Source organism: Antedon bifida, chromosome 1 (genome assembly GCF_963402885.1).
Source record: "Antedon bifida chromosome 1, ecAntBifi1.1, whole genome shotgun sequence".
NCBI lineage: Eukaryota > Metazoa > Echinodermata > Crinoidea > Comatulida > Antedonidae > Antedon > Antedon bifida.
This window is the reverse complement of record NC_136226.1, coordinates 25,246,530-25,269,886: the sequence shown is the minus strand read 5'-3', so window position 1 is coordinate 25,269,886 and position 23,357 is coordinate 25,246,530. Positions and strand designations below refer to the sequence as shown.

The 23,357-nt window shown below is 33.5% G+C and overlaps 2 protein-coding genes across 2 annotated transcripts in view; both read right to left on the bottom strand.

Annotated features, from left to right (window-relative positions):
• Positions 1 to 51: 51 nt before the first annotated feature.
• Positions 52 to 21,843, bottom strand: LOC144846750 (zinc finger C3H1 domain-containing protein-like). The gene is made up of 27 exons (XM_078703570.1): positions 21,171 to 21,843; positions 19,749 to 20,023; positions 19,027 to 19,204; positions 18,465 to 18,691; positions 17,824 to 17,932; positions 17,082 to 17,344; positions 16,899 to 16,997; positions 16,616 to 16,753; positions 15,576 to 15,994; positions 15,244 to 15,418; positions 14,330 to 14,515; positions 13,449 to 14,122; positions 12,870 to 13,001; positions 12,284 to 12,621; positions 11,355 to 11,520; positions 10,648 to 10,831; positions 9,803 to 9,991; positions 8,838 to 8,999; positions 8,268 to 8,437; positions 7,723 to 7,840; positions 6,940 to 7,109; positions 5,464 to 5,676; positions 4,679 to 4,945; positions 4,057 to 4,158; positions 3,016 to 3,055; positions 2,126 to 2,188; positions 52 to 1,696 (listed from the first exon to the last, which is right to left on the bottom strand). The coding sequence occupies exons 1-27, from the start codon at positions 21,742 to 21,744 to the stop codon at positions 1,571 to 1,573; spliced, it is 5,757 nt and encodes a 1,918-aa protein (XP_078559696.1). The 5' UTR covers positions 21,745 to 21,843; the 3' UTR covers positions 52 to 1,570.
• The window catches only part of LOC144847194 (transcription factor E2F7-like), a 143,980-nt gene continuing 132,021 nt past the window's right edge, over positions 11,399 to 23,357 (bottom strand). The window contains exon 11 of the mRNA XM_078703608.1: positions 11,399 to 11,415. Coding sequence (XP_078559734.1) covers positions 11,414 to 11,415 — 2 coding nt within the window. The 3' untranslated portion in view covers positions 11,399 to 11,413. The remainder of the gene's footprint in view (positions 11,416 to 23,357) is intronic.

Here is a 23,357-nt window from a genome sequence, read left to right as displayed (position 1 = left end):
TAACTGAATGTCTAAAAATATTAAAGGCCTAATTATAGCACCAATAAATAAAAAAAAAATATATAATATACAAATGTCTTTTGTTATTTTTGGTTGATTAATGAATACAAATATCTAAACTATCTAGAAAAAAACTAAAACTATGTCCATCTATAAACTAAGAAAGACTAAGTCATAAAAATATATGAGTGTTAAAAGTTACAGGTCTCTCTTCAACTAAAGGATATTTGCTTTTATAGAGTTATAAATAAGTAAAATACCTTACTATTTGGGTATTAAATGGATAAAAAAGATATTTAAAATGTATATAAATCATACTGTAAATTATAGAAACAGTGCTCATATTCGGAACATGATCTCATAATGTATAGTACGGTTGTAGTATTTTTTTTTTTGGGTTCAACTACTAAATCATGAATGTCTTTAATTGAAAAAAGACCTGCAATAACACAATATTGATTAATCATGACGTAATTTTTATCCATTATTTGTACAAAATAATATGGATACATGGCAACGTGTATTACTGAAAAACAGTTATCAAATGTTTATGTCATGCTTTAAAATTCACACCCACCCCAACAGATTTTATAGTCATAATTTAATATTTTTCTTTTTACAAATTTTAATTTGTATGAACACATGCTGAAAACTGAAATAAATTCTGTAATATATTCATTAGTACTTTGTCAACAGCTCAGGATCGTATGTCGATTATCTTCAATATTCTGTCTACATCCACAGGAATCTGGACGTTTTTCCATATACAATGATGTAAAACGTGAATTGAAATGTTTGACATACAAAGTATTGTTCTGGCATGCACTTGAAATATAGCAATGTTGATCATCCACTGGATTTCATATGTACAGCAACTGACCACATGTCTTGCAATACAGAATGCCAAGTAAACATCCAATAAATATGCTTAACCACGAAGTGATGGTCAGACACCAACATAAAAACAGCCATAGTATTGATAATACAGCAACTGGCCAGTCACTTCATCAGCCTTAACTTGTTTTTGGGATTAAACGTTAGTTAACACAGACACAAGCATAAACATAACAATTATATTGTATACATTTCAACAAAAATGAAAAAAAAACAAAACAGTTATCAATGATGAAAAGTGTAAATATAAAAACAAAATATTTTTAAAAATCTGTGCACCCATCTGTAGAAGGGCATAATAAATCACCAGTCTCCTGCAACAAAATATAAATCCCATATTAATAATACTTACGTCACTGTCGAACATTAAAACTGTAAACAAGGTCCATTTAGTCAAATTCATAATAGTTTTTCACCATGACATCTGAGTGTATAAGTCCATGCTTGCAAATATTCAGTCTAATATAATAATCTTGTTCAAAGTCCATTAGGTACAGTAGGTTCATAAAAAAATGTCCGAAAATATTTATTGTTTTAAATAATAAAACTGTCATTTTGTACTATTTATTCAATATATGTTCAAAATGACAAGTTTTATTAATATAAAACATTTTTTTTCTTTTAAATTTGTAAATGTATTTCTTGTATTCAAGCCCTAGTGATACATGTTGACTTCTCAGTTGGAGGTTGGTAAGATTCTGTTGATTGCCAATTCTTTTAACTTTATGCCATGCTTTGAGCTTGTACAAACAGCCTGGTTTATGTCAGAGTTACTGCCATGTGCCACCAAAAACAGCAAATACTATAAAAAAGAATAAATACCACAGAATAATTATAAACAAAGAAATACATACTTCAACTATGACCACTAAAATAAATTGTCTTTTTGGAAAATGTGTAACAAAATATAATAATAACATTTTATGTTGTTAAAAATAATTCTGTGTATAATTCTCTAATTCAGCCTAAATTTAGACAAGCTAAATCCATTTTTTAATGCCATCTTCGTAACCAGGTTCCTGGATATACTCGGTATGCATACGGAACTATCATTAACAAATTACACTTAAGAATAAACTGTAAAAGTCAAACTGGCCTATACCAACAATACATTTTGTCTATGTTAAATCTTTTTCACTGTTTTTTTTTATACTGTTAAATTCATCAATTGTATTATATTGACATAAGCAAGTGTGACTGTATACAAGAAATAAATAAAATGTATATATACATTGATCCAGAGTGGAACAACTAAAGGATTGCTGGAAAGCGCCCTCGTGTACAGATGACGGACCTAAAAAAAGAAGTAAAGACAGAAAGCAGAATTGTGTTTTATACATAGTTCACTTGTTTGTATTGTCTCGTAGGTAAACCTAGTTTATGCCATTATTTCTATCTACTCTCTATATAAAATTTGTTTTCTTTTCTATATGTTCTTTCTATGTTTCTTTTATTTTATGAGTATATGTACAATACTACAAACCGAGGCTAAGTACAAATAATACTACAAATAATGTAACCTAATTTGTTTTCCTGTTTGGTTGTAGCCGTTTAAACTACTAAATGTGTATATGATTTTTAATATTACTTTGATTTCAATGCAATCAATTAATTAAAAACAACCCTTACAAAATACAGTTCATAGTTGAAGATGCTGCAATAAAAATGTGAAACATTATAAATAAAATGATCAGTCTATCTCTACCCTTACTCTCATTCCACCCACTCCCTTTTAACCTACCCACCCAAAAGACCCACAATATCATGCTCATTCACCCACATTACCGTCCCACTTCCAGCCCCAAATTATCAGTCTTTCTACCCCACTCTAATTCACCCCACTCCCCCAAACCCCACAATCAACAAGGTGATTGAACAACATTTCTGAAAAAATGAACAAATGTATTAAGTGAATATTATTCATTTCTTAAGACATATGGCATATTTAAATAAAAGAAAATGGCATCTACGAAAATACAAATTTGGCATGGATGACTTTTAGTTTATAAAGTTTAGAATCTAAACTATAGACAGATAATAATTCTACCATATCAATATGACAACTTTTTTTTTATTACATTGTAATATATCGTAACAAATTATAATTATGAAAATACCAACCTGCTTGTAATTCTTGGTGATGAGTTGTAAGTGAATTGCGCTGTGGAGAAACAACACTATGCTAAAGACAAAGAATAAACAGCAATATGTGACATGCAGTGCACAACAGAAACATGTATTTTGTGTGAACCACATGTCAAATTTTCTATACATCACGCCTAGATAATCTGTGGATTATTAAGAGAGAAACAATGCACTACCTAAGTAGCTCGCGTCGAATGTCCTCTCATGGACGGCCTTGCCTAGCTAGGCTTAGTTTTGTAGGCCTAGCTGGTAAACATCAGTATTAACGTATGAACATCGTATGCTAGCTATAAGCCTGGCCTGGCGCTGTCTAGTTGCTGTATTAATTGTATTAATTTATTCAATATATGTCTTTACAATCGATTGAAAAGTGGGTGCATCACAGAAGAAAAACCAAAAAATCAATCTGGGAATACATGCTGGTATTTTTATAGGGGGCGCTTAAATGATTATAATCGACTTATATTTTACATTTTTACCGTTTAAAGACGGAAAAAATCAAAATCAATAGGCCTATATGGTATTTAATTTTACATAAAAATGCAGTTTAGTTTCAAGATTAATCTAGGAGCAACACAGAGAACAAAGGTATGACACCACCTATGTTGTTTATATACAGTAGGTTAGTCTTCTCAAATAAGGACTATAAACCATAGGGTCAGTGTACACTGTATCTGGCTCATGTGCCCTTTAAAGAACCTACAGTAGTACATCTTTCGAGACGAGTAGGGGGATTACCCAGTGTACTAGTATACAAACAGTTATCATAACTCATCATGCAGGCCCTTTGATTATCAGCATACGCTGTTTAGGGTCTAAGGTCTCTATAAATAAGGTTGGAAAAAAAATGTAAACAAAGGTGGATCTACTGTATTAAGAGTAAACAATAAAAGTGCAACACAAAATAATGACAAAAACATGATAGAATAGTAACTTGAATAAAATACAAAAATCAGAAAGTCTACCACAATTCTCCAACAAGAAATGAATGAAAGCAGAATTCAATAAAGGGCTTACACTTTCCATGCTTGAATACAGTGGGGTTGATCACGTAGGTATGTTGTACAATGTATAAAGGCCTGCTGGGGGCGCTCTGCTAACACCGCATATTGACAAACTCTGAAATCAACAAGAATAACAAATAAATGTGAATAAAGCTATGACTTAGATTAAGCAAAAATGTGATATTCACAGAAAATGTTAGCTTTATTTCTAGAAATTTATTTCTTCATTATGCTGTGTGACTTCTTCAAAAAGACCCAGTACAAGACCATGATAAGTACCAGCAGTCACTTTTTGAATATTGTACCAAATTCTATATCATGGACATGTGCAATGTATGTACATAGGAGCAACGGGAGACGATCCTCTATTTTTTCCCCAAGTTCTTTAACATGCAATATATTTACACAGGACCAACAGCTTTACATCCCATCCAAAGAATGAAGCAATGAGAGTAAGGCATCTTGCCTTAGATGCAATCAGTATGGTACAGATAGACTCGAACCCATGTCTATCACATGCTAGTCCGATATTATTATTACACCATCACTCTATCATAGATTGGTTTGTGAACATGCACAGATCTGTCATGTTTTATTACTTTGTTTACTATCTGTGATAATACTCTAGGACTAACCTTAATAACAATAGTGTGTTTTTCGGCATCATTGACAGCAGTCGCTCAAAGACATCCAGTTTATCATCCTCTTTAATGGTCGCCATATACAGGTTCACCACCTTATTGTGGAAGCTGTAGTCAATCCAATTCTTGGTAGTGTTGTAAGGTACTGGGAATTTACACGGGGATGTCGCTAAGCATCGCTTGATCAAGTCATGCCAGGTTTGTACATGCTGGGTTTTGTCAGTTGAGGAGGACATCTTGCGTAAATGATATTGTAAGTAACTTCAACAGAAAATTTGACAATGTTATTTTGTTACACATGTACAGTATGTGGACTACATGCATGAGTACACATAAATATAAATAATAAATTATTATGTATTAACTAAATTTAAATACTTGTTTCATCAAAATCAACCCAGGTAAAAAATGGGCTTGGATAGTTAAAATACTGAAGTACAGACCTTGAATAATCACATAAGTCAAAAGTAATAATGCAATAAATATATTTAGAAAAATACACAGTGATTTTATAGAGCGATACTCAGTTGAAATAAAAATATTACGATTGCATATTTAATTACAAATTTATGAGAAAACTATGAGAAACGTTTAGTTTATCTTTAAAGTTTACTGTTTTGGATCCTTCATAAAAGAAAAAGAAATGTTCTTCTTCCTTCAATTTGTTTAAAGGTTTATTTTGTCAATTTATTTTTTATGCTTTTCATGACCATAATCATACAGTAAATAGGTCTCTTGAAATTGCTACACATAAAAAAACTGTTTTACAGTACACTCACCCTAGCCAAACTTTATGTACGTCTTTTGTGTTAGTAAGATCATAAAGAGCTACCATATATGCTTCTACTGTTGCCGATTCGCTGCCGTTTATTTCATATAGTAATGCATAGCACATCCACAAGTGAACTTTCTGCTGTTTTAAATTATCTCCAACATCATCAGCATAAGACAATTGATGTGGAATGTAGGGCAACAATTGATTAAGAAGTTTACTATTGAGAGATAAAGTATAATTTAAAATGTATTAAAAAATTTAAGATGGGCTTTTATTAATATGAGATTCTTATTAAAGATGTATTGTGCCCCGGAAAAAATAATTTAAAACATTTTTGTTGAATATAATTGCTATTCACTTTGACCAAAAATTGGATTGGAAAAAGAAATTATTTACCTGTAAAAAATGTATAATTTAAAGCAAAAAATAGTCAAATTGACTGGAATTCAATGTGTTTTTGGTTAATTCAACCGTTTATTTTTTTTTTTTTAATATATAAGTGACAAACTTTTTTTTTCTACAAAAGTGATTAACTTTATTAAAACCGAAAAATTACCTATTCAAAATTTGGGGAACAATACATCTTCATATATATCTAACATAGCAAAAAACTAATTTTCTGTTTCTGGGTTTATCTCATAATGTACTTTTGTTTTAGTTAAACTGTTTATCTTATTTTTGTATACTGTACATTTAATGATGGAGTAAGAGCTGTTTGTCTATTTAGGTTCATGCCTATACTTGCTTACTGGTAAATGATGTATTTATGTTACTGAATAAATATTTGTTTTCATCTGTGAATTACCACCACAAAGTTAATGTATTTTGTATTTCCTTGAATGTGGTGTTACTCATTACATTAAATTTACTGTCATAATTCAATTCAATAAACTTTATTGTCAAACTCATGAATGGCTTGAAACTTTGGCTGAAAGTACACACATTAAAATTGTCTAAAAACATTGTCGCACAAACAGTAATAAAAAGTATAAAATCACATAAAACTGAGAACAAGATGTTATATAAAATAGTTATAATTGTTGTGAGGTAATTTCCCGCATGATCGTAATCAAAACGGTACTGGGTTTGGTCTACTAGCATTCCTGCTCCCAACTCGTCATCCATTCATAGAAGCCTTGATGAAGTAAGCCTACCTGGTGGTGACCATAGAACGGTCCCGAGATAACGACTATACTTCGGCTTTAGTCGATAGAAGATTGAAATATTGTCAGAGATAGAGTATATGATGTTTGATTATGTGTAGATGTGTGATTTGTTCTATTATTCAAATGATGTTCCGCATAAGGAGATGAAGATAGTAGTTGGGTGTAATGATTTTGTATATCAATTATCCTAGACTGTCGTGAGGTAATTTCCCGATTGATCGTAATCAAAACGGTACTGGGTTTGTGGTTGTATTACTATAAGTAATTTCAAATAAACCTTACTATTGCAAAAGTAAACATAACAAATTAAATACCAGTAGAGGGTTATAGCATCATGACCATCTGCATTTGTGAAGTAGGAGGTAGCACATCGATGAAGTAAACTGCGTGCTAAATCTTTATTTCTTTTGACGATGGCATAAGATGCAGCTGTCAAATAGATACCAGGTGATCTGCTGTTATAAGAAAGAGCTTCCTCTACTACCTGTATCAGAAAAAATGTATATAAATCAATCAATCAAATGATCCATATTAAAATCGCCATTCCAACGACCATTGCTCATAGCGTTGTCAAAAAAAAAAATCAGAACAAGCGAGTTTTTAGAAGTGACTTAAAACTGTCCAAAAGATGTCAAGTTTATAACATGTAAAGGCAGATTAGTCCCAAACCTAGGCCCAGTAGTACTGAATGTCCGATCTCCCCAGCTATGTTTTCTTCTTGTTGTTTGTATATTGTTTTTGTTTAGTATAAACTAAATTAATTCATTTATGTGATTATGTGTGATAATCTTTTTACTTAGATTCAGATTCGATTTATTAAGTCATTCATACATAGTACAATGATAATTGTTTTCTTGGCAGAAAAACACAAGCAAAATAATACATACATAATATTTACATTCATGGTCAACATGGAACTTAACAACTGATCAAGTAATATAAAATACAAAGATCATACTTAGTCTATAAAAAATGTGCTTAAGTGAAAAGTTAAAATGATTTGACATGACAATTGATAATCCTAAATGAATCTAAGATAAATAAAAAGAACTTATTTTTGTTGAAATTTATTTCGAGCCTTATTTTAATTAAGTTACCTGATTAAAATTTGGTGAATCACATGATTTCAGTGTTTTCAGAAGCAGAATCCAAAGTTGGTCGCAACATGGGAATTCTGTTACTAAACCTCTGCATGTTGACACTGCTTTTTTTGGGCTGAAAAAGAATTTAATATTTCTTGTTGTAGGCGTAGTCATCATATTATTTTTTTAATGCAAGCAGAACTAGAGTCACAATCTGAACTCTGAACGCTGGCTAATCAACCATAAGTGCGTAAAGAAGATTTAGTTGAACAGGATGTTGAACTGTTGGTCTTGTATTAGGCTTTGTGAAAAGGAAACATTTTGGTACACTTGACCTGACCTAATCTGGAAAAACATTGCTGGTGGTGTTACATAAAAGAAACAACAAAAGACTTGTGGCAAATCAATCAACAACCAAATGTTATGCAAAGTACCTCATTAGGACTGTTTAGTGGAATGATGGAATGATGTGTACTTATGGCAGATTGTATGTGAGTGTAGTGGAGGTTGTAATTTGAGCATTTTTATAAATACTAGTGCACAATAAGTAAACCACTTACCTGTCACATGCTATATACATTTGCACAAAGTTCTCATATAGAGGCATGCATGTCAGAACACTATCAACATCATTCAGTTCCTTACACCTCTCAATTGCATCGTTAAAGTCTTTCTCAATCTCATCCAATACAGAAATGCTGCTTTTTGTCCAGGGAGAATAAAACAACTCCTATATAAAAATCATAACAACATATGTATCTATATATTCTGATGTAGGGGAATGAGCCATTAGGAACTCATTGTAACAGAGACATATATTAGCAGATTGAAATCCAGTAATATTTTCCTTTGTGTCGCACTTGCCGACATTTTCGATGTCGTGTAACTATTTGTTATGTAAATTTGCTGAGTCATCAACAATGAGCTTAAGCTCATTGTGACCCCCTGAATTTGCGCTTGCGCAGTTTCATATAGAAATCTGAATGTGCATTAAAGCGTGTTAATTATCACTATTAGATATCACTTTTCTGTTAGGTAGGGCTAATTCAAAATTACACATGATACGTAATTAACCAATCAAATTGCAAGAATGCAATCAGGCGTGTTATTATAGGATATGTAGTCTTTACCTTGGAGACTAGTCTAGATGGAGCTGATGCAGTAGAATCAAATAAACTTTGCGGCAGATGCTTAAAGTATTTGAAATGTATGTAACACAGCCACACTAAGCATTTATCAGAAGATGTCAACATCTCAAGAATAAGCAATTCATTGGTCTTATAAACACAATCCTGAAAGGTAAAGTAATACAGTATACTATTATATGTAGACATATACATATAAATCCAAAGGCAAATTACTGAACAAATGACAATGCTGTGGGTATCAGTGGCTGGATCTCAATGGAGATACAAAAAAACAAGCGAAAAGCTTTAAATCAAAACGATAAAGTAAAACAGCCAGAAAAGTTAGCAGAGCTTTCGGGCAACACTAGCCCTTCATCAGTGCAAGACATATACATAATATATATATACTATACTATACTGTTATTAAAACTAAAGTGTCATTATTTAAAGGAATTACGTGATATTAATATACAACACCAAGAAATAGTCAAAGATAAAATGAGCAAACCAGCATCTTTAATTATTTCTATTCTGCTCCGCACTTGCCTCAAGCATATTCGCATACATGAACTGGTTCAAGCTTACTACAAAGGCGTGTGGCACAGCGTGTTGGACTACAGATCATCAAATCCAAAGCTTGTTGCATTGCTTGTATCCTTAGGCAAGACACTTTACTTATGTTTGACTCTCTGCCCAGGTTTACAAATGGGTACTTTGTATAGGTCAAAACACAACTGCATTGATTACAGGCTGCTATACTATGGGAGTATGTTTCCAGACGTGATCCAAAAATATTGCCAAGGTAATAATGTGAAGTGCTTAGTGAATTAAGCTATATAACATCAACGTATTATAATTAATATATGTATATATATACTGTATGTGTGTATGTATAAACTATTATAAATAATAATAACCTGGATTAATATAGTACTTAATGTACATATAAACTAAAAAAAAATTCTTACTGTGAGTATTTCTAGAGCAGAGTCGTTCTTATTAACTAAACAATGCAACTGGCATCTGTATAGCAACATCTCAAGCAGTCTGTGGGAACCAATCTCTGATGGGCTAGATTCTTGTTCATCTTGTAATGCTTGTAGCAAATCTTGACATAGATTGTCTTTATCATCAATGGTGTTAGCAATCGATAATGCCTAAATCAAAATCACATTATAGGAGAAACCAAAAACAAGTCATTGACCTTTGAACTCATTGAATTTATATTTATTTATATCATCCACAACTAAAAACAAATAGTATACTGTACTAAAACATAATGTAGTTTTTATTATTATTTATGTAGTTTTTAACATTTATTTTTTGTCTTTTAGGCACATGGCGAAGGATTACCAATAATAAAGTAATCACAGTCCTAACAGATAGGTGTTAATCCCCCTGACACAGGGGGTATTTTGTGAATTTTTTCATCAGGGTAACCCCTTACTTGTCTCTGATGATGAACTGGGTTCTTATAGAAAACGGTGTCCTCTGGACCTATGGTTTACAGTCCTTATCCGAGCAGACTTGTTCCACAACCAAGTCAGCCTCGACCACATGTCGATATTGTCGGCTCTTTAGGTATGGTAAACAGCGCCCTGCCTTAACCACTCGACTCGCTCAAGTTAAGTATCCTTATACCCAGAAAACTACTAAAGGTTGGTTCCCAATAGGCCGCAACGCAAGGACGTAAACGCAAAACAAACGTGTTGACTAATGACAAGCGACAGTTCAAATAATCTATCGCTTGTGATTGGTCAACTCACTTACATTGCGTCCTTGTGTTGCGCCTCTAGTGATAGATAGTTGTTACCTTATGCCAAACTTTGTAGTCATTTGTGTACTGAATACCATGGTTACACATCTCCATCACATCATCATGGTTGTCAGATCGTTTGTTATACAATGTCAGATAATGCAGCCATAAATCTGGGTCATTTTTGTTATTATCCAAGCCACGTGAAAGGGCATGTAATGCCTTGTCCAAATTACTATTTCTGGAAACAAATTAATTGGTTTATTACACTGTATTCTCTATATATGCTTTATAAACAGCCAAACAGTATACGGTAATGCCCTTGAATCTTTCTTTTTTAGATCCTTTTGTTTCCCCATCTCTAAATTTGGATACGTTTGGACGAGTGCCTATTTCCTTGGATTGTTTAAAGATCCCCAAAAACATTTAAAATGAAAATGATTAAAATAAGATTTTGAATAGGTCATTTTGTAGTTTTAATAAAGTTAAGTCACTTTCACAAAAAAAACCTAAAAAAAATATTTTCACTTATAAAAAGACAAAACTGTTCAATTCAACCAAATACCCATTGACTTCCAGTCAATTGGACACATTTTTGCTTTCTATTACAGTTAATTTTTTTTTTGATCCAATTTTTGGTCAAAGTGAATAACTATTATGAAACATCAAAATGGCATATTCAACAAAAAAATGTTTTCAGGGGGACAATATATCTTTATCGAGGCAAGTTTCTAATTATTAGTAATTACTTTAATTAGTCTTACCCTGGTTTGCTCAACTGCTTGTAAGCAAGTTTCAACCATAATTGAATATCATCTGGTTTTTGTAGTACGGAATTTTCAAGGTGACCTGTACCAACATCCGATTGAAAATAGCGCAAATCATCCTCATCAATAAAATCTGGGTCAACAAGGCTTATAGGTTTTGTTTCTACAAGAAAAATAACAAACATGATGGTTTATTATTAATCACTATGATCATACAGTTGTAAACAATTTTATTTGGGAACTTTTATTTTCTTATTTGTACCACCAATGTTGATATTTTTTATACTACAGTAGAAACTTCAGGACCCAAAAAAGTGACCCCTTAATAGGAGTGTCGTTCGAATAGCAGTTGGCCATAATATATTTCCCACAATCTTTTGATGGCAAACTGTCCCTTTAATCAAGGTGTCCCCTGAGTAGAGGTGTCCAAAAGGAAGTGTTCCTCTGTAGTTTTACTTCAGTTCCAAATTTTACATCACCATTGTAATTCTTCATTTTATATGTTATATTTGTTTCAGCCTTAGTCGCTGTTGATCTGGTATATATAGAGTATCACAGTGCTTTCGTCACAATACCACATGACATCCCTTGTTACTCTGCAACTGCCCAATGACTTTTTTCTGGCTGGCAATTTAATAGTGATTCTCTGTCATTTTCAACTGAACATTACTTCCAAATATTCATTTATTTTTTACAAAAAATTTAGCTTTTAAACGTAATTAATCACTTAAAATACACCAGATGTTTTCGTAATTGGGTCATTGCCATGTAACAAGTATTGTGACGTCAGAACGTGATACTCTATAAACTTTTGAAGTAATTTACAAAACATCAGGAGAGCGACACTTCCAACCTTTTTTTTTTTTCACTTCCAACCTTGATGAAGAAATTAGGAAGACAAATGTAAACAAATTATTTTACTATACCAGATACAATTTTGACATCTTCATCTGTGAAAAGTTCTCCATCAGTTTCTAATGTCTTCTTGTTTCTCTGAGTAACCTTCCAACGTCTTGGTTCAAATCTTAAGGAAGTCCTCGGGGGTTTTGAAAATACTAAATTCATGATCTTTTCAATCATTTGTTGTTTCTCTTCTTCGGAGTCCGTCTTCAAATCTTGAACTTTCATTTTGGCAAACAACCAGACCTTTCTCTGAATTTGTTGCAATGTGCTTTTGTCTGTTGCTCCAACGATGGAAACATTGTAGGAAACAAGATGGGCTAACGTTTCCTCAAAGCTCATTTTGAAATCTCGTTCATGTTGCCTATAAAGACACGATAAATAATAACATTTATTTGTTACTCTCTTTCAAATGGAGGAACACTCTTGTAAATGTTTACAAAACATGTAAAAATCCTGGCTATGGGCTTGATAGGGTAAATTAATGGTATTATGAATATAACATATTTATTCAACATGTCAATTTACATGTCTTGTAAATAGTGATTAAAATGTCAAGATATTCAAAAATGTTAATAAAAACTTTACTGATAATCTAATCAGTTGTCTTACCATCTACAATCATCATCATTGCATTTTCCATTGAGTTCAAATCGACAAAATATGGCAAATGGATTAATTTTGTTACAAAAAGTTGAACTCCCCTGTGATTCCGACGCCAATCGCTTGAATAATGGATTGAACCTGTAACAAGATATCAATAGAAATTAGCATAATTAATTTACGACCATTTATACTAGGATGATAACGATGAAAATAATACTTTCACACGTCCAATTTCGAGCAATGATATTGTAACGATGCAATGATTTTTTGTTATTGATCATGACGTTGTTTGATTGGAAATATTAATATAATATTATTTTTTATCAAAGATAGTATAAATGGTTATTCTATATAAAGGTAGTTTTAGAATGAAAACGTTTGTATGTTTAAATCTATTTATTATTCTTTATCATCCTGGTATGTAGCCTTTACAATGATGGTGGATGAAAATTGTTTTGTAATACTGTACACACAGTAAACAATCTTTGGGACCGAAAAAGTGTCCTTTGGGTTTCCTCTGAATTGGGGTTGGCATTGTCCTCTAAATATGGGTGTCCTAAGGATGTATTGTAATTAATGTGTTACCTGAATACATTCCATGGCATTAAAGGGCTTTCATAAGTATCTATTGATGTATTTCTGACAAGTTCTTTGACAGAGCTTTGCTGCGATACTAAATCCACTTTAATACCACTGGCCAAATCAGATGAATCTTTTTTGGAAACACTAGCATCAATTGAAGACGTCCAATCAAAGAACCTCAACACTTTTTCCCGACGTTCTTGTAATTTCTTTAGTTTTTCTAACTCTTCAGTATTAAAAATGCTAGCAATCTCTGATTTGTCTAATTCCAATTTTTCCGAGTTCTTTACAACTGGTTCTTTGGGTAAAGATTCTGTCGAAAGACACGGCTTCATGGTTGAACTCTCTTCATCCAACCAAGATTTCCTTCTGGGGACTTTCAAATCATTACTTTCTTCACCATTCATTCCAGAGGCACTCGGAACAGTAATTTTGTCCTTTAAATACAGTTGTTTTGAAGGTCTAATGTTCTCACTTATGTTTGCTTCTTTCAGAACTTTGGAAACAGCTGGAGAGGCTATCAATCTCTTTTTCAATGCCAGTTGTTTGTGAGATTCTTTGTATTTTGCAATTCTTTCTGCATACATTTTTTCAAGTTCTTGCAATTTAATTAGTTCCAGTTTTTCTTTGGCTAGTATTGTTTCTTTTTCTGAGTTAAGTCTCTGCCGCTTATTTGACTATAAAACAAAAATCAAGAATGTTATGAAAATTATATATTTTTTGCTGGTTCTATCTATCCATTCACCTCATCCTATCTATCTATCCATCTCATCTTATTATCTATCTATCCCATCTATCCATCCACCCTTCTCATCCCATACATCCATCAAATAAGAAATATCCAAAATGAAAAACAATTTCAACAATAGTTCAAAAATACTTACCTCATTTGTTTTTTGTACTCCTGATGAAGTTTTCTTTACCGAAGACAAATTCATCCTGGAATTATTCAAAGCTCTATGATTGCTAATGATCGTGTCCAGTGGTACACCTTTCATGCCCGCAAGTGCCTCCAATAATTGCGACTCTCTGTTCTTAAGTTGTAATAATCTTGAATGCAACACCGTTTTCTATAATAATAATATCCTGGATTTAGCGCCTAATGCTGTGAAACCTCTAACATATTACAACAATCATTTTTTTGGATTAAACATGTATGTCATTTTCAATATATATAACAAATTAAATAAGCAGGTCAATTTACACTTAAATCAAAGATAGTTGGGTTCCCTTGTCTCATATTAAGTTGAGTATCTACTAGGAGTATTTACTTTTTATAGAATTGCTTCTGCATTGATTACACTTAAGTGTAATATAACAATATATATGTGTACTGTGTGGTTGTGTATGTATATATTAAAGGTTGTAAGCTTGAAAAAATGATACATCCATCTCATTTAATGAGAGCGAGACAGTGGAGCCGTAATTACGTAGCCATAACATCAGCAAGGGTTCAAGGCTCACTCAATTTATGATTCTGGAAGTAGAATGACTCTTCTTGGATAAGGACTATAAACCGTAGGTCCAGTGTACACATCTAGCTCATGTGCACATTAAAAAACCTAGTACATCTTTCAAGATGAGTAGGGGATTACCCCGGTATACTAGTACACACACAGCCTCAGGTACACACACAGCCACAAAAAAAAATCTCCATCTCTTCACTCTGGTGTGGATAAGTTAGAAATGATGGCAAGACCCTAGGCTACCACACACAATACCAAAAAGTTTTAATTAAGAGTCCACATTATCTTATCAAGAAATTATTGTTGTTAAAAGAAAATAACAAATATCTTACGTCATTGTGTATTTTCTTTATGCCATTCTCATTTGCACTTGCAATTTTTCTGACAGTTTCAAGTTGTTCAGTTAATTTCTTTATTTTCGCCATTGCTAACTTCAATGTTGATTTTTTCTTTTCCAGTTTTTGATCCGCTTCTTCAACCAAGTTTTCATCTTTTTTAATTGCTAACCTTTAAAAAAAAGGACTGATTTGTTATGATAGTTTTATATTATCATACCAAATTGAAATCGTGTAATTATGTGTGGTCAGAGAAAATCTTGAATCAAATTTGAGACCAGGGTGGCTGAATGAATGAAACCTAAACAGAATAATAATTTAAATTATACCTGAACTTCAATAGTTTCTCCTCCAGAATTTTAATTTTCATTTGCTTTAATGCACGTTTTTCTTCTATAGCTTTTTTCTCCAAATCAGTTTTGTTAATATTTTTAAAATTCTTTGATCCTTGACGGACATCTTCCTTCCTGTCAACTTTCTTCTCCAATTTTTTTTCAGTTGTTGCGGAACCCGCAGTCGATCTCTTGATATTCTTTTCATTTTCATCCTGACTCTGAGTATCCAAATCAGACTGGACAGGTGATTGATTCATACCGCCTTTAATTTTTCTAGTTTTCTCTCGTTTTGCAATTTCTTCTTTCAAACGTTTGTACTCTTCTTGTTGTGTGGTGGATAGCTGTTTCATAGCTTCTGGTGTTTTTGGTTGCAAGGAGGGAATAGTCTCTTTTGACGAACCTGGTTTATTAGCCTGTATTATAAAATAATATGTATATTTAATCATGAATGAGATTCATCAAGAACAAATAAATAGTATATAGGATATATATGGTTTCTAACTGCAGTTGAAGAACTAATAAGGACAACCTCTGAATAGGGGTGTCCTCTGAATAGGGTTGTGCCATCTGAATAGGGGTGTCCCCTGAATAGGGTTGTCCTCTGAATAGGGATTCCCTCTGAATAAGGGTTCCCTCTGATTAAGGGTGTCCTCTGAATAGGGGTTCCCTCTGAATAGGGGTGTCCTCTGAATAGGAATTCCCTTTGAATAGGGGTTCCCTCTGAATAGGGGTGTCCTCTGAATAGGGGTACACTCTTAATAGGGGTGTCCCCTGAATAGGGGTACACTCCTAATAGGGGTACACTCCTAATAGGGGTGTCCTCTGAATAGGGGTACACTCTTAATAGGGGTGTCCCCTGAATAGAGGTGTCCTCTGAATAGGGGTTCCCTCTGAATAGAGGTACACTCTTAATAGGGGTGTCCTCTGGATAAAGGTGTCCTCTGAATAGGGGTTCCCTCTGAATAGAGGTACACTCTTAATAGGGGTGTCCTCTGAATAGAGGTGTCCCAAGGGAAAGATTTTACTGTACTTACATCAGCTTTTTTACGAGCCTCTTTTAAGAATTGGTCAAGCATATTGGTGTAGCCAGATGAAGCCCGACTTGAAGTGTTTTCATCATCGCTGCTATCACTATCATTTAAGTTTATCACTACTTCTTTATGGACAGGTATCTATTACAGAAGAGTAAAAATATAAACATGTTATAGTTATCACTGTGATCAATCAAATTACAATGTGTCGATAATGTGCTGTAAAGTCAATGTAAATAAATTTTGTTGAATATTATTTAATAAGTATTTATTTGAGTATTTTTACCTTAATAACAGATGGTTTTTTTTTAACGGGTCGTTGAAAACTTGGTGATTCACTTCTAGGAGTTATTACTGGTGACGGTCCTTGAGAAGCTTTTGATTCCTGCAATAAATTGAAATTTATTTAAAAAAATTAAATGCACATTGAAAAAATATGGGAAAAAAACCTGTTAATAATCAAAATTACCTGTGTTGCTTTATCAGTTGCCTTAACCATCTTTTTTTGTTTCAAGTTTTGCAACAGAAGTTGACGAAGCGCCAATTCCTCCTCATCATCATCCTCTTCCTCTGGTTCCGGTGGTTTTGGAAGATCCGATTCCATTGGAGGAGGAGGTGGTAGTGGTGGAGGAGCACAAGGAATGGGTTGAGTCCCAGGGACAGGAGGCTGGCTAAGCTCTATTGGTTTATCAGTACCAGTTTCAGTTAGGATTTCAACCTTCTCTTCTGATTCTAAATATAAATAATAATACAAATGATACTCAGGGCAATTTAGATATATTGCCTTTTTAATATAAATGGGCATAATATGCCATATTTTGCCAAATCTGTGACACCTTTGTATTTCTCAAAAATCATGGAAACAACAAGTTTCTTCTGGCAATAAAATGAACAAAGTTTGTCATGCATTGTGAAATCTCTGGACAAAAGCATAGTTACGCGCTATTTGATTATTATAATTGGTCAGTTTAATACCACAATACACACACGCATGCATTCACTCGGGACATCTCGGAACAAGAACAGGTCTTTTATCGGTGTGTTTTTGTGAGATTTTCCACAAAATTGTATTCACACTATATACACCTGGTTATAAGTTGTTACATTTTGCAGATGTGAAAAGGGTCAAACATGTAATAAGAAATCATTTTCAAAGCATATCAGGTGACTTGGAACACTTATCTATGGTGTTACAAAAAATGTGTACATACCTTGCAGTTCATCGATGTCCATTTCAACTTGTTCATAGTTATCAACACCCATGGTTGCTGGAGTAGATTCATTACCAGGCATATCTGAACTTTCAGCTTCTGTGGTTTCCTATACATAATTTAATATATCTAATATTTATAAAGTATATTCAAAAACTGTAATAGCATATTACTGCATGGTCTACTCATTCCTGGTACATGTGTATTTTATTACAGATACTAATAATAACTTTTCAAATATTCAACACAGTCCAAGCTACCTTGATTTAGTTACAATAACATTTCATTACATTCCTTTCAGTCAAAGTCAACCGAAATAAAAGAAATTCCAAAGGCACCATTATTTTTTTTTGACAGACCATGGCCGTGTTTCCGCAGCCAAAAATTAACCAATAAAAATTAACTGATAAACTGCCTGTGGAAACGGGGTTTAACTGATTCAACGTGAGAAAAATTAACCAAAAATTGTCTCATTCAAATCAGATAATTATCAGATAAATGCGATAATTTTTAACCTTTGACCTGAAAGACAAATTGTTGCAATGTGATTGGGCCTCTGGTTGTTTGGTAATAACTGATCATGCGCATTTTATTGCTTTTATTAAAAAACTAACCAATAATTTTGTTTTGACTGTCCATACCTTATCAGTTGAAGTACTACAAGTCATATCTCTTGCTTCTGGTGTTTCTCTCAGGTAGAGCAAGAACTGGTTAATTCGTTCCTCTTCATCGTCAATCTCCAAGATGTCTTTTGTTGTCCGTGCTCTTGGACCACTTGTTGACCGTGACCGTGGTCTTAGACGCGATTGACGAATGCTATGGCGTCCCTTTCTGCTTCTTGACATTGTAGATGACCTTCGAGGTGTATCTAGAATTAATTGAAAGAATTTCATCATACAGTACATTTTGTTTAATAATTTTAGAATGTCAATTTGCATCATTTTATACAAGCAACACAAAAGCCCAGTGGGGTTGTGAAGGATTTGAACTTCAAAACCTTATGGCCAACTCAGACAGCGTCAATTTAAACATGTTTAAAGTTCTCCCGACAACTAAAAACTACGCCCGACGCCACTCAGACAGCACTGATGAGTCAAGACGTTTCGTCGTACGATGCTGTCTGAGTTTCCTACAATATTGTTTCCCCAGGTAAGCAATAATATGCCATAATAGATTTAAAATTTAAATAATTTCTTTATTTACTTATTCTCTTTTTTGTTGAGTTATTGGACAAACTTTCTGATTTTCTGGGAAACAAATCTTGTTTTGGTTTACTTTTGTCCTCTTCTTTCTCATTCTTCTGAGCAAGTGATGTCAATGCAGCTAATCGTAGCTCTAAAATATCCTCATCATCGTCATTCTCATCTTTTTCCTTTGCACGCTACAAAATAAGTTCATGAGCTTAATGGAGAAAGTAGCAATTTATCAAGTATAACTATGTAGTACCACTTTTACACCGCAGAGCTTAGAACAAACCTGTATCTTGTCCAGATAAATTTTCATTTCACACCCGATCCATTAATCCGTTAATGACACAGGTTGCGTGTATTCACACTGCAAACTTTAAAAATACTAACCCGTGTAAATGTTCAAGACTAATCAAAATATTGCCCTCTAAAGGGTCTTTCACACCTGTTCCAGCACGGTTCCGGTCCGGGGCCGGCAAATCCAAACAAACGTCAATGTTTCGTTTTCACACTGCTACGTGCATATCAATTGGCGCATAGCCACGTGGAGCGTCGTGAAAACGAAACATTGATGTTCGATTCGCCGGACCAGAACCGTGCTGGAACCGGTGTGAAAGATTCTTCACGCATGATTAAGAGACACCCTAGTAATGGTCTGCACATTATACCTCTTACTATTATTTATTTACATTTATTAATCATGTGCGATACAGAAGAAATCTGGAATAGTCAACTTACACGCTTTGCAGGTTGGACGTCAGATGACATTTCAAGTTTACCAGTAGCTTGGCTTGCATTCAAATTATTTTCTTCTTTTGTTATATTTTTTAAAAGGCTTTGGGAATCAATCTCTCCATCATTAAGTTCTTTTTCAGTTTGTTTTATTTTCTCTTTCTCTCTTTCTATCGCCTCATGTACCATGCGGTGCTCCTTCAGAAGTTGTTCAAAATCTTCAGGATCTTTTTTTGTATTTGTATGAATACCAACTTTTGGAAGTACACTCTTCCCTGAATCTATAATTAATTGATTAAGGATAAATATATGGATGTACTTTTGTTATGAAGTACACAATCATTACTTGTAAACAAGTTCTTCTGATTTAGAGGTTTGTTTTCTAATTTGTGTTTTGTGGAATAAGCTTTTTAGATTGGCTAGAGGGTGGACGACTGAGTGCTGGGAAGTGATTCCAACAGCATCTAGACACCTTGTATATTGTTCTGCGGTGTGACGTCACAACGATAGATGGCGCTGCGTAATTGCTAGTGCAACCAAAAATGCGCTCAACGCTATATGTTGATAAACACTATAGATCTGTGTTTCTATCAAATTATGTATCTTAGCTTGATTTTTTAAAACTTAAACTGTAGCTGAAGAATAAATAGATTATTAAAAACAACTATTTAGTGACCTTTTGAAATTTTAGTTCAAATGTTTTTATTGAACATTATTAAGTTTTAAAATGACTACTTCAATAATGCACATGTCAATTGTATGACCCACTATACGACCCCCGGGAGAGGTGCGTCATTTGTCCGATGTGCGTCATACCTTATAAATACCATGACGCACCCATGCGTCAATAATGTGACTTACCTTTAGGTGACCATGACGCACCCATTTTGACGCACTGTAACCATGTTTTTTATGATATTTTGGGTGGTAAAGTGACGGACATCGACACACCATTGGTCATTGATTTGACGTACCATCTAGGTTTTTTGACGCACCCCTGCGTCAGTAATTATTTGTAAATGACGCACCCATGACGCACCTCTCCCGGGGGTCGTATAGTGGGTCATACAATTGACAAGTGCATAAGCTATTCAAAACCATTGGTGACCTTGGAGTCACTGAGGCAGTTGAACGCATTTTATGGTTGGCTAGCAACCACGCAGCGCCACCTACCGTCCATGCAGCGCCACCTACCGTCGTGACGTCAGCACCGCCGCAGAACTCTATACACATTATTATTTCCAGTAAAAAATGATTATTGTTGTAAATGTTGTACCAGTAAATCATTTTAACCCAGAGAAAGTTTTTTTTTCAACTTATTTTAAAACTAGGACCTACTAATACTATTAATAACCTTACAGATAATATATTATTCAAACATCACATTAAAAAAATTTATCTCAAAAGTCTTTGTCGAAAAAAGGATACATGATGATGGTCCTTCTGTGACTCTTTCACGAAAGTTTGACAGGCTTGTTTCTATCGTCTTTTTTGATTTTTTAAAACTTGTTTCAGGTTTCGTTTCTCTTCTTGAACCATCTTTTCTATTATCATTGTATTTTTTCTCAATAAACTTTGAACCATTTCCATCCATCCAATATCCATGGTCATCTTCTTCAAGTTCATGCTGTCTTTTTTTAGCTTTACTTTTGGAATTATCATAATTTCTGTAACAATTATTAATATTATTATCGTAATGCTTATCACTACGATAATTACCGGTCCTAGAAACAGGTTTTTCAGATCTTTTAGCAAACCCACTTCCGTGATACGGTCTCTTTCTAGTGGCACCTCTACTTAGGCCTAGGCCTCCGGATTTACCGTCCCTTCGATAGACCTTTCCCGCTTCTTTGAAGGCAGTCCCTTTGGCTTTACCACCAAGAAGAAGGCCTGAACTAGAAGAATCCCTTTTTGTGACATCTATTTCATCGATTTTTACTACAGCAGTATCACCTGAATCATCTTCAATTTCACCATCTTCTATTTCCCCTTCTTCCATCATTACAATTTAAGAATTAAGAATATAAAGCAAAATGTTTTCCCACGCAGCCTAGGCTAGGCCCCTACTACGCCATGGCATTCATGCGGCTGATGATCTCTCTTCCGGTGTACTGTGTACTTTTGTAATTGTAATAAACGCGAGACACATTTTCTACGGAGACCCAGAGGTCACACAATATATATTTTACATACCATTGGTTTATGCCCCAGCTACGATTAAAATCAGCAATAAGTTTATATTATTTATATTATTATATATCGTTTTATTTCAAAATTCATCACACTTGATAAGTTGTTACAGAATAATTCAATGTACAGTATTAACTAAAAATTGCAAAGCCTGGAAAAGACTAAGAAGGCTCAATATAGAGCTTTAAGCCTGGTTTCACCAGAACAAAATAACTAATAATATTTATTAGTAGTTTGTTACTAATTGTATCAAATAAACAATACTTGTAACACATAAACATAAATACTTAAATCTTAACTTAAGATCAGACAAGTAGTAGTAATAATATAAAAATATATTGAAAAAATAAACAAATTGCGCAATTACGCTACAGGACAACACAAACACAACAAGAGGACAAACATAAAGGGTATATTTTACATGTACTTTCATATTTATTTGCAGGAAGTGAAAAAAATTATTAATTAATGGGATCTGTAGGGCTACAGTGATAATGAATAGGATACGATTAAAACCAGCAATAAGTTTAGCACTGTGTGCTACTATACCCATTTTGGTTGTACTTGCGCACACTCAGAATGTATAGGATACGATTAAAATCGCCGAGAAGTTTAGCACTGTGCGCTACTATACCCAATTTGGTTCTACTAACGAACAGTAATAATGAAGATTAATATCGGCAATAGCACTGTGCTAACTATACCCATTTTGGTTGCACTTGCGCACAGTAATAATAAATAGGATTTAATTTAGCACTATACGCTACTATACCCATTTTGGTTGCGCTCGCGCACAGTAATAATAAATAGGATTTAATTTAAAACTATGCGCTACTATACCAATTTTGGTTGTGCTCGCTAACAGTGATAATAAATAAGATTTACTTTAGCACTGTGCACTACCATATCCATTTTAGTTGCACTTGAGCACAGTGAAAATAAATAATATTTAGTTTAGTACTGTGCGCTACCATACCCATTTTGGTTGTACTTGAGCACAGTGAAACTAAATAATATTTAGTTTAGTACTGTGCGCTACCATACCCATTTTGGTTACACTCGCGCACAGTGATAATAAATAGGATTTAGTTTAACACTGTGCGCTAGTATACCCATTTTGGTTGTACTTGAGCACAGTGATAATAAATAGGATTTTTTTTTTTAAATGTGCTCTACCATATCCATTTTGGTGGTACTTGAGCACAGTGATAATAAATAGGATTTAGTTTAACACTGTGCGCTAGTATACCCATTTTAGTTGCACTCGCGCACAGTGATAATAAATAGGATTTACTTTAGCACTGTGCGATACCATACCCATTTTGGTTGTACTCGCGCACTGTGATAATAAATAGGATTTAATTTAGCACTGTGCGCAAACATACCAATTTTGGTTGTACTTGAGCACAGTGATAATAAATAGGA

Excerpts from the sequence above, each read along its gene's own strand:
- LOC144846750 (XM_078703570.1), bottom strand. The coding sequence starts at position 21,744 with ATGATGGAAGAAGGGGAAATAGAAGATGGTGAAATTGAAGATGATTCA. Across the intron at positions 8,438-8,837 it reads CATCTAGACTAGTCTCCAAG|GAGTTGTTTTATTCTCCCTG; the intron begins GTAAAGACTACA and ends ATTTTTATATAG. Across the intron at positions 3,056-4,056 it reads TGTATTCAAGCATGGAAAGT|CGCAATTCACTTACAACTCA; the intron begins GTAAGCCCTTTA and ends GTTTCTCCACAG.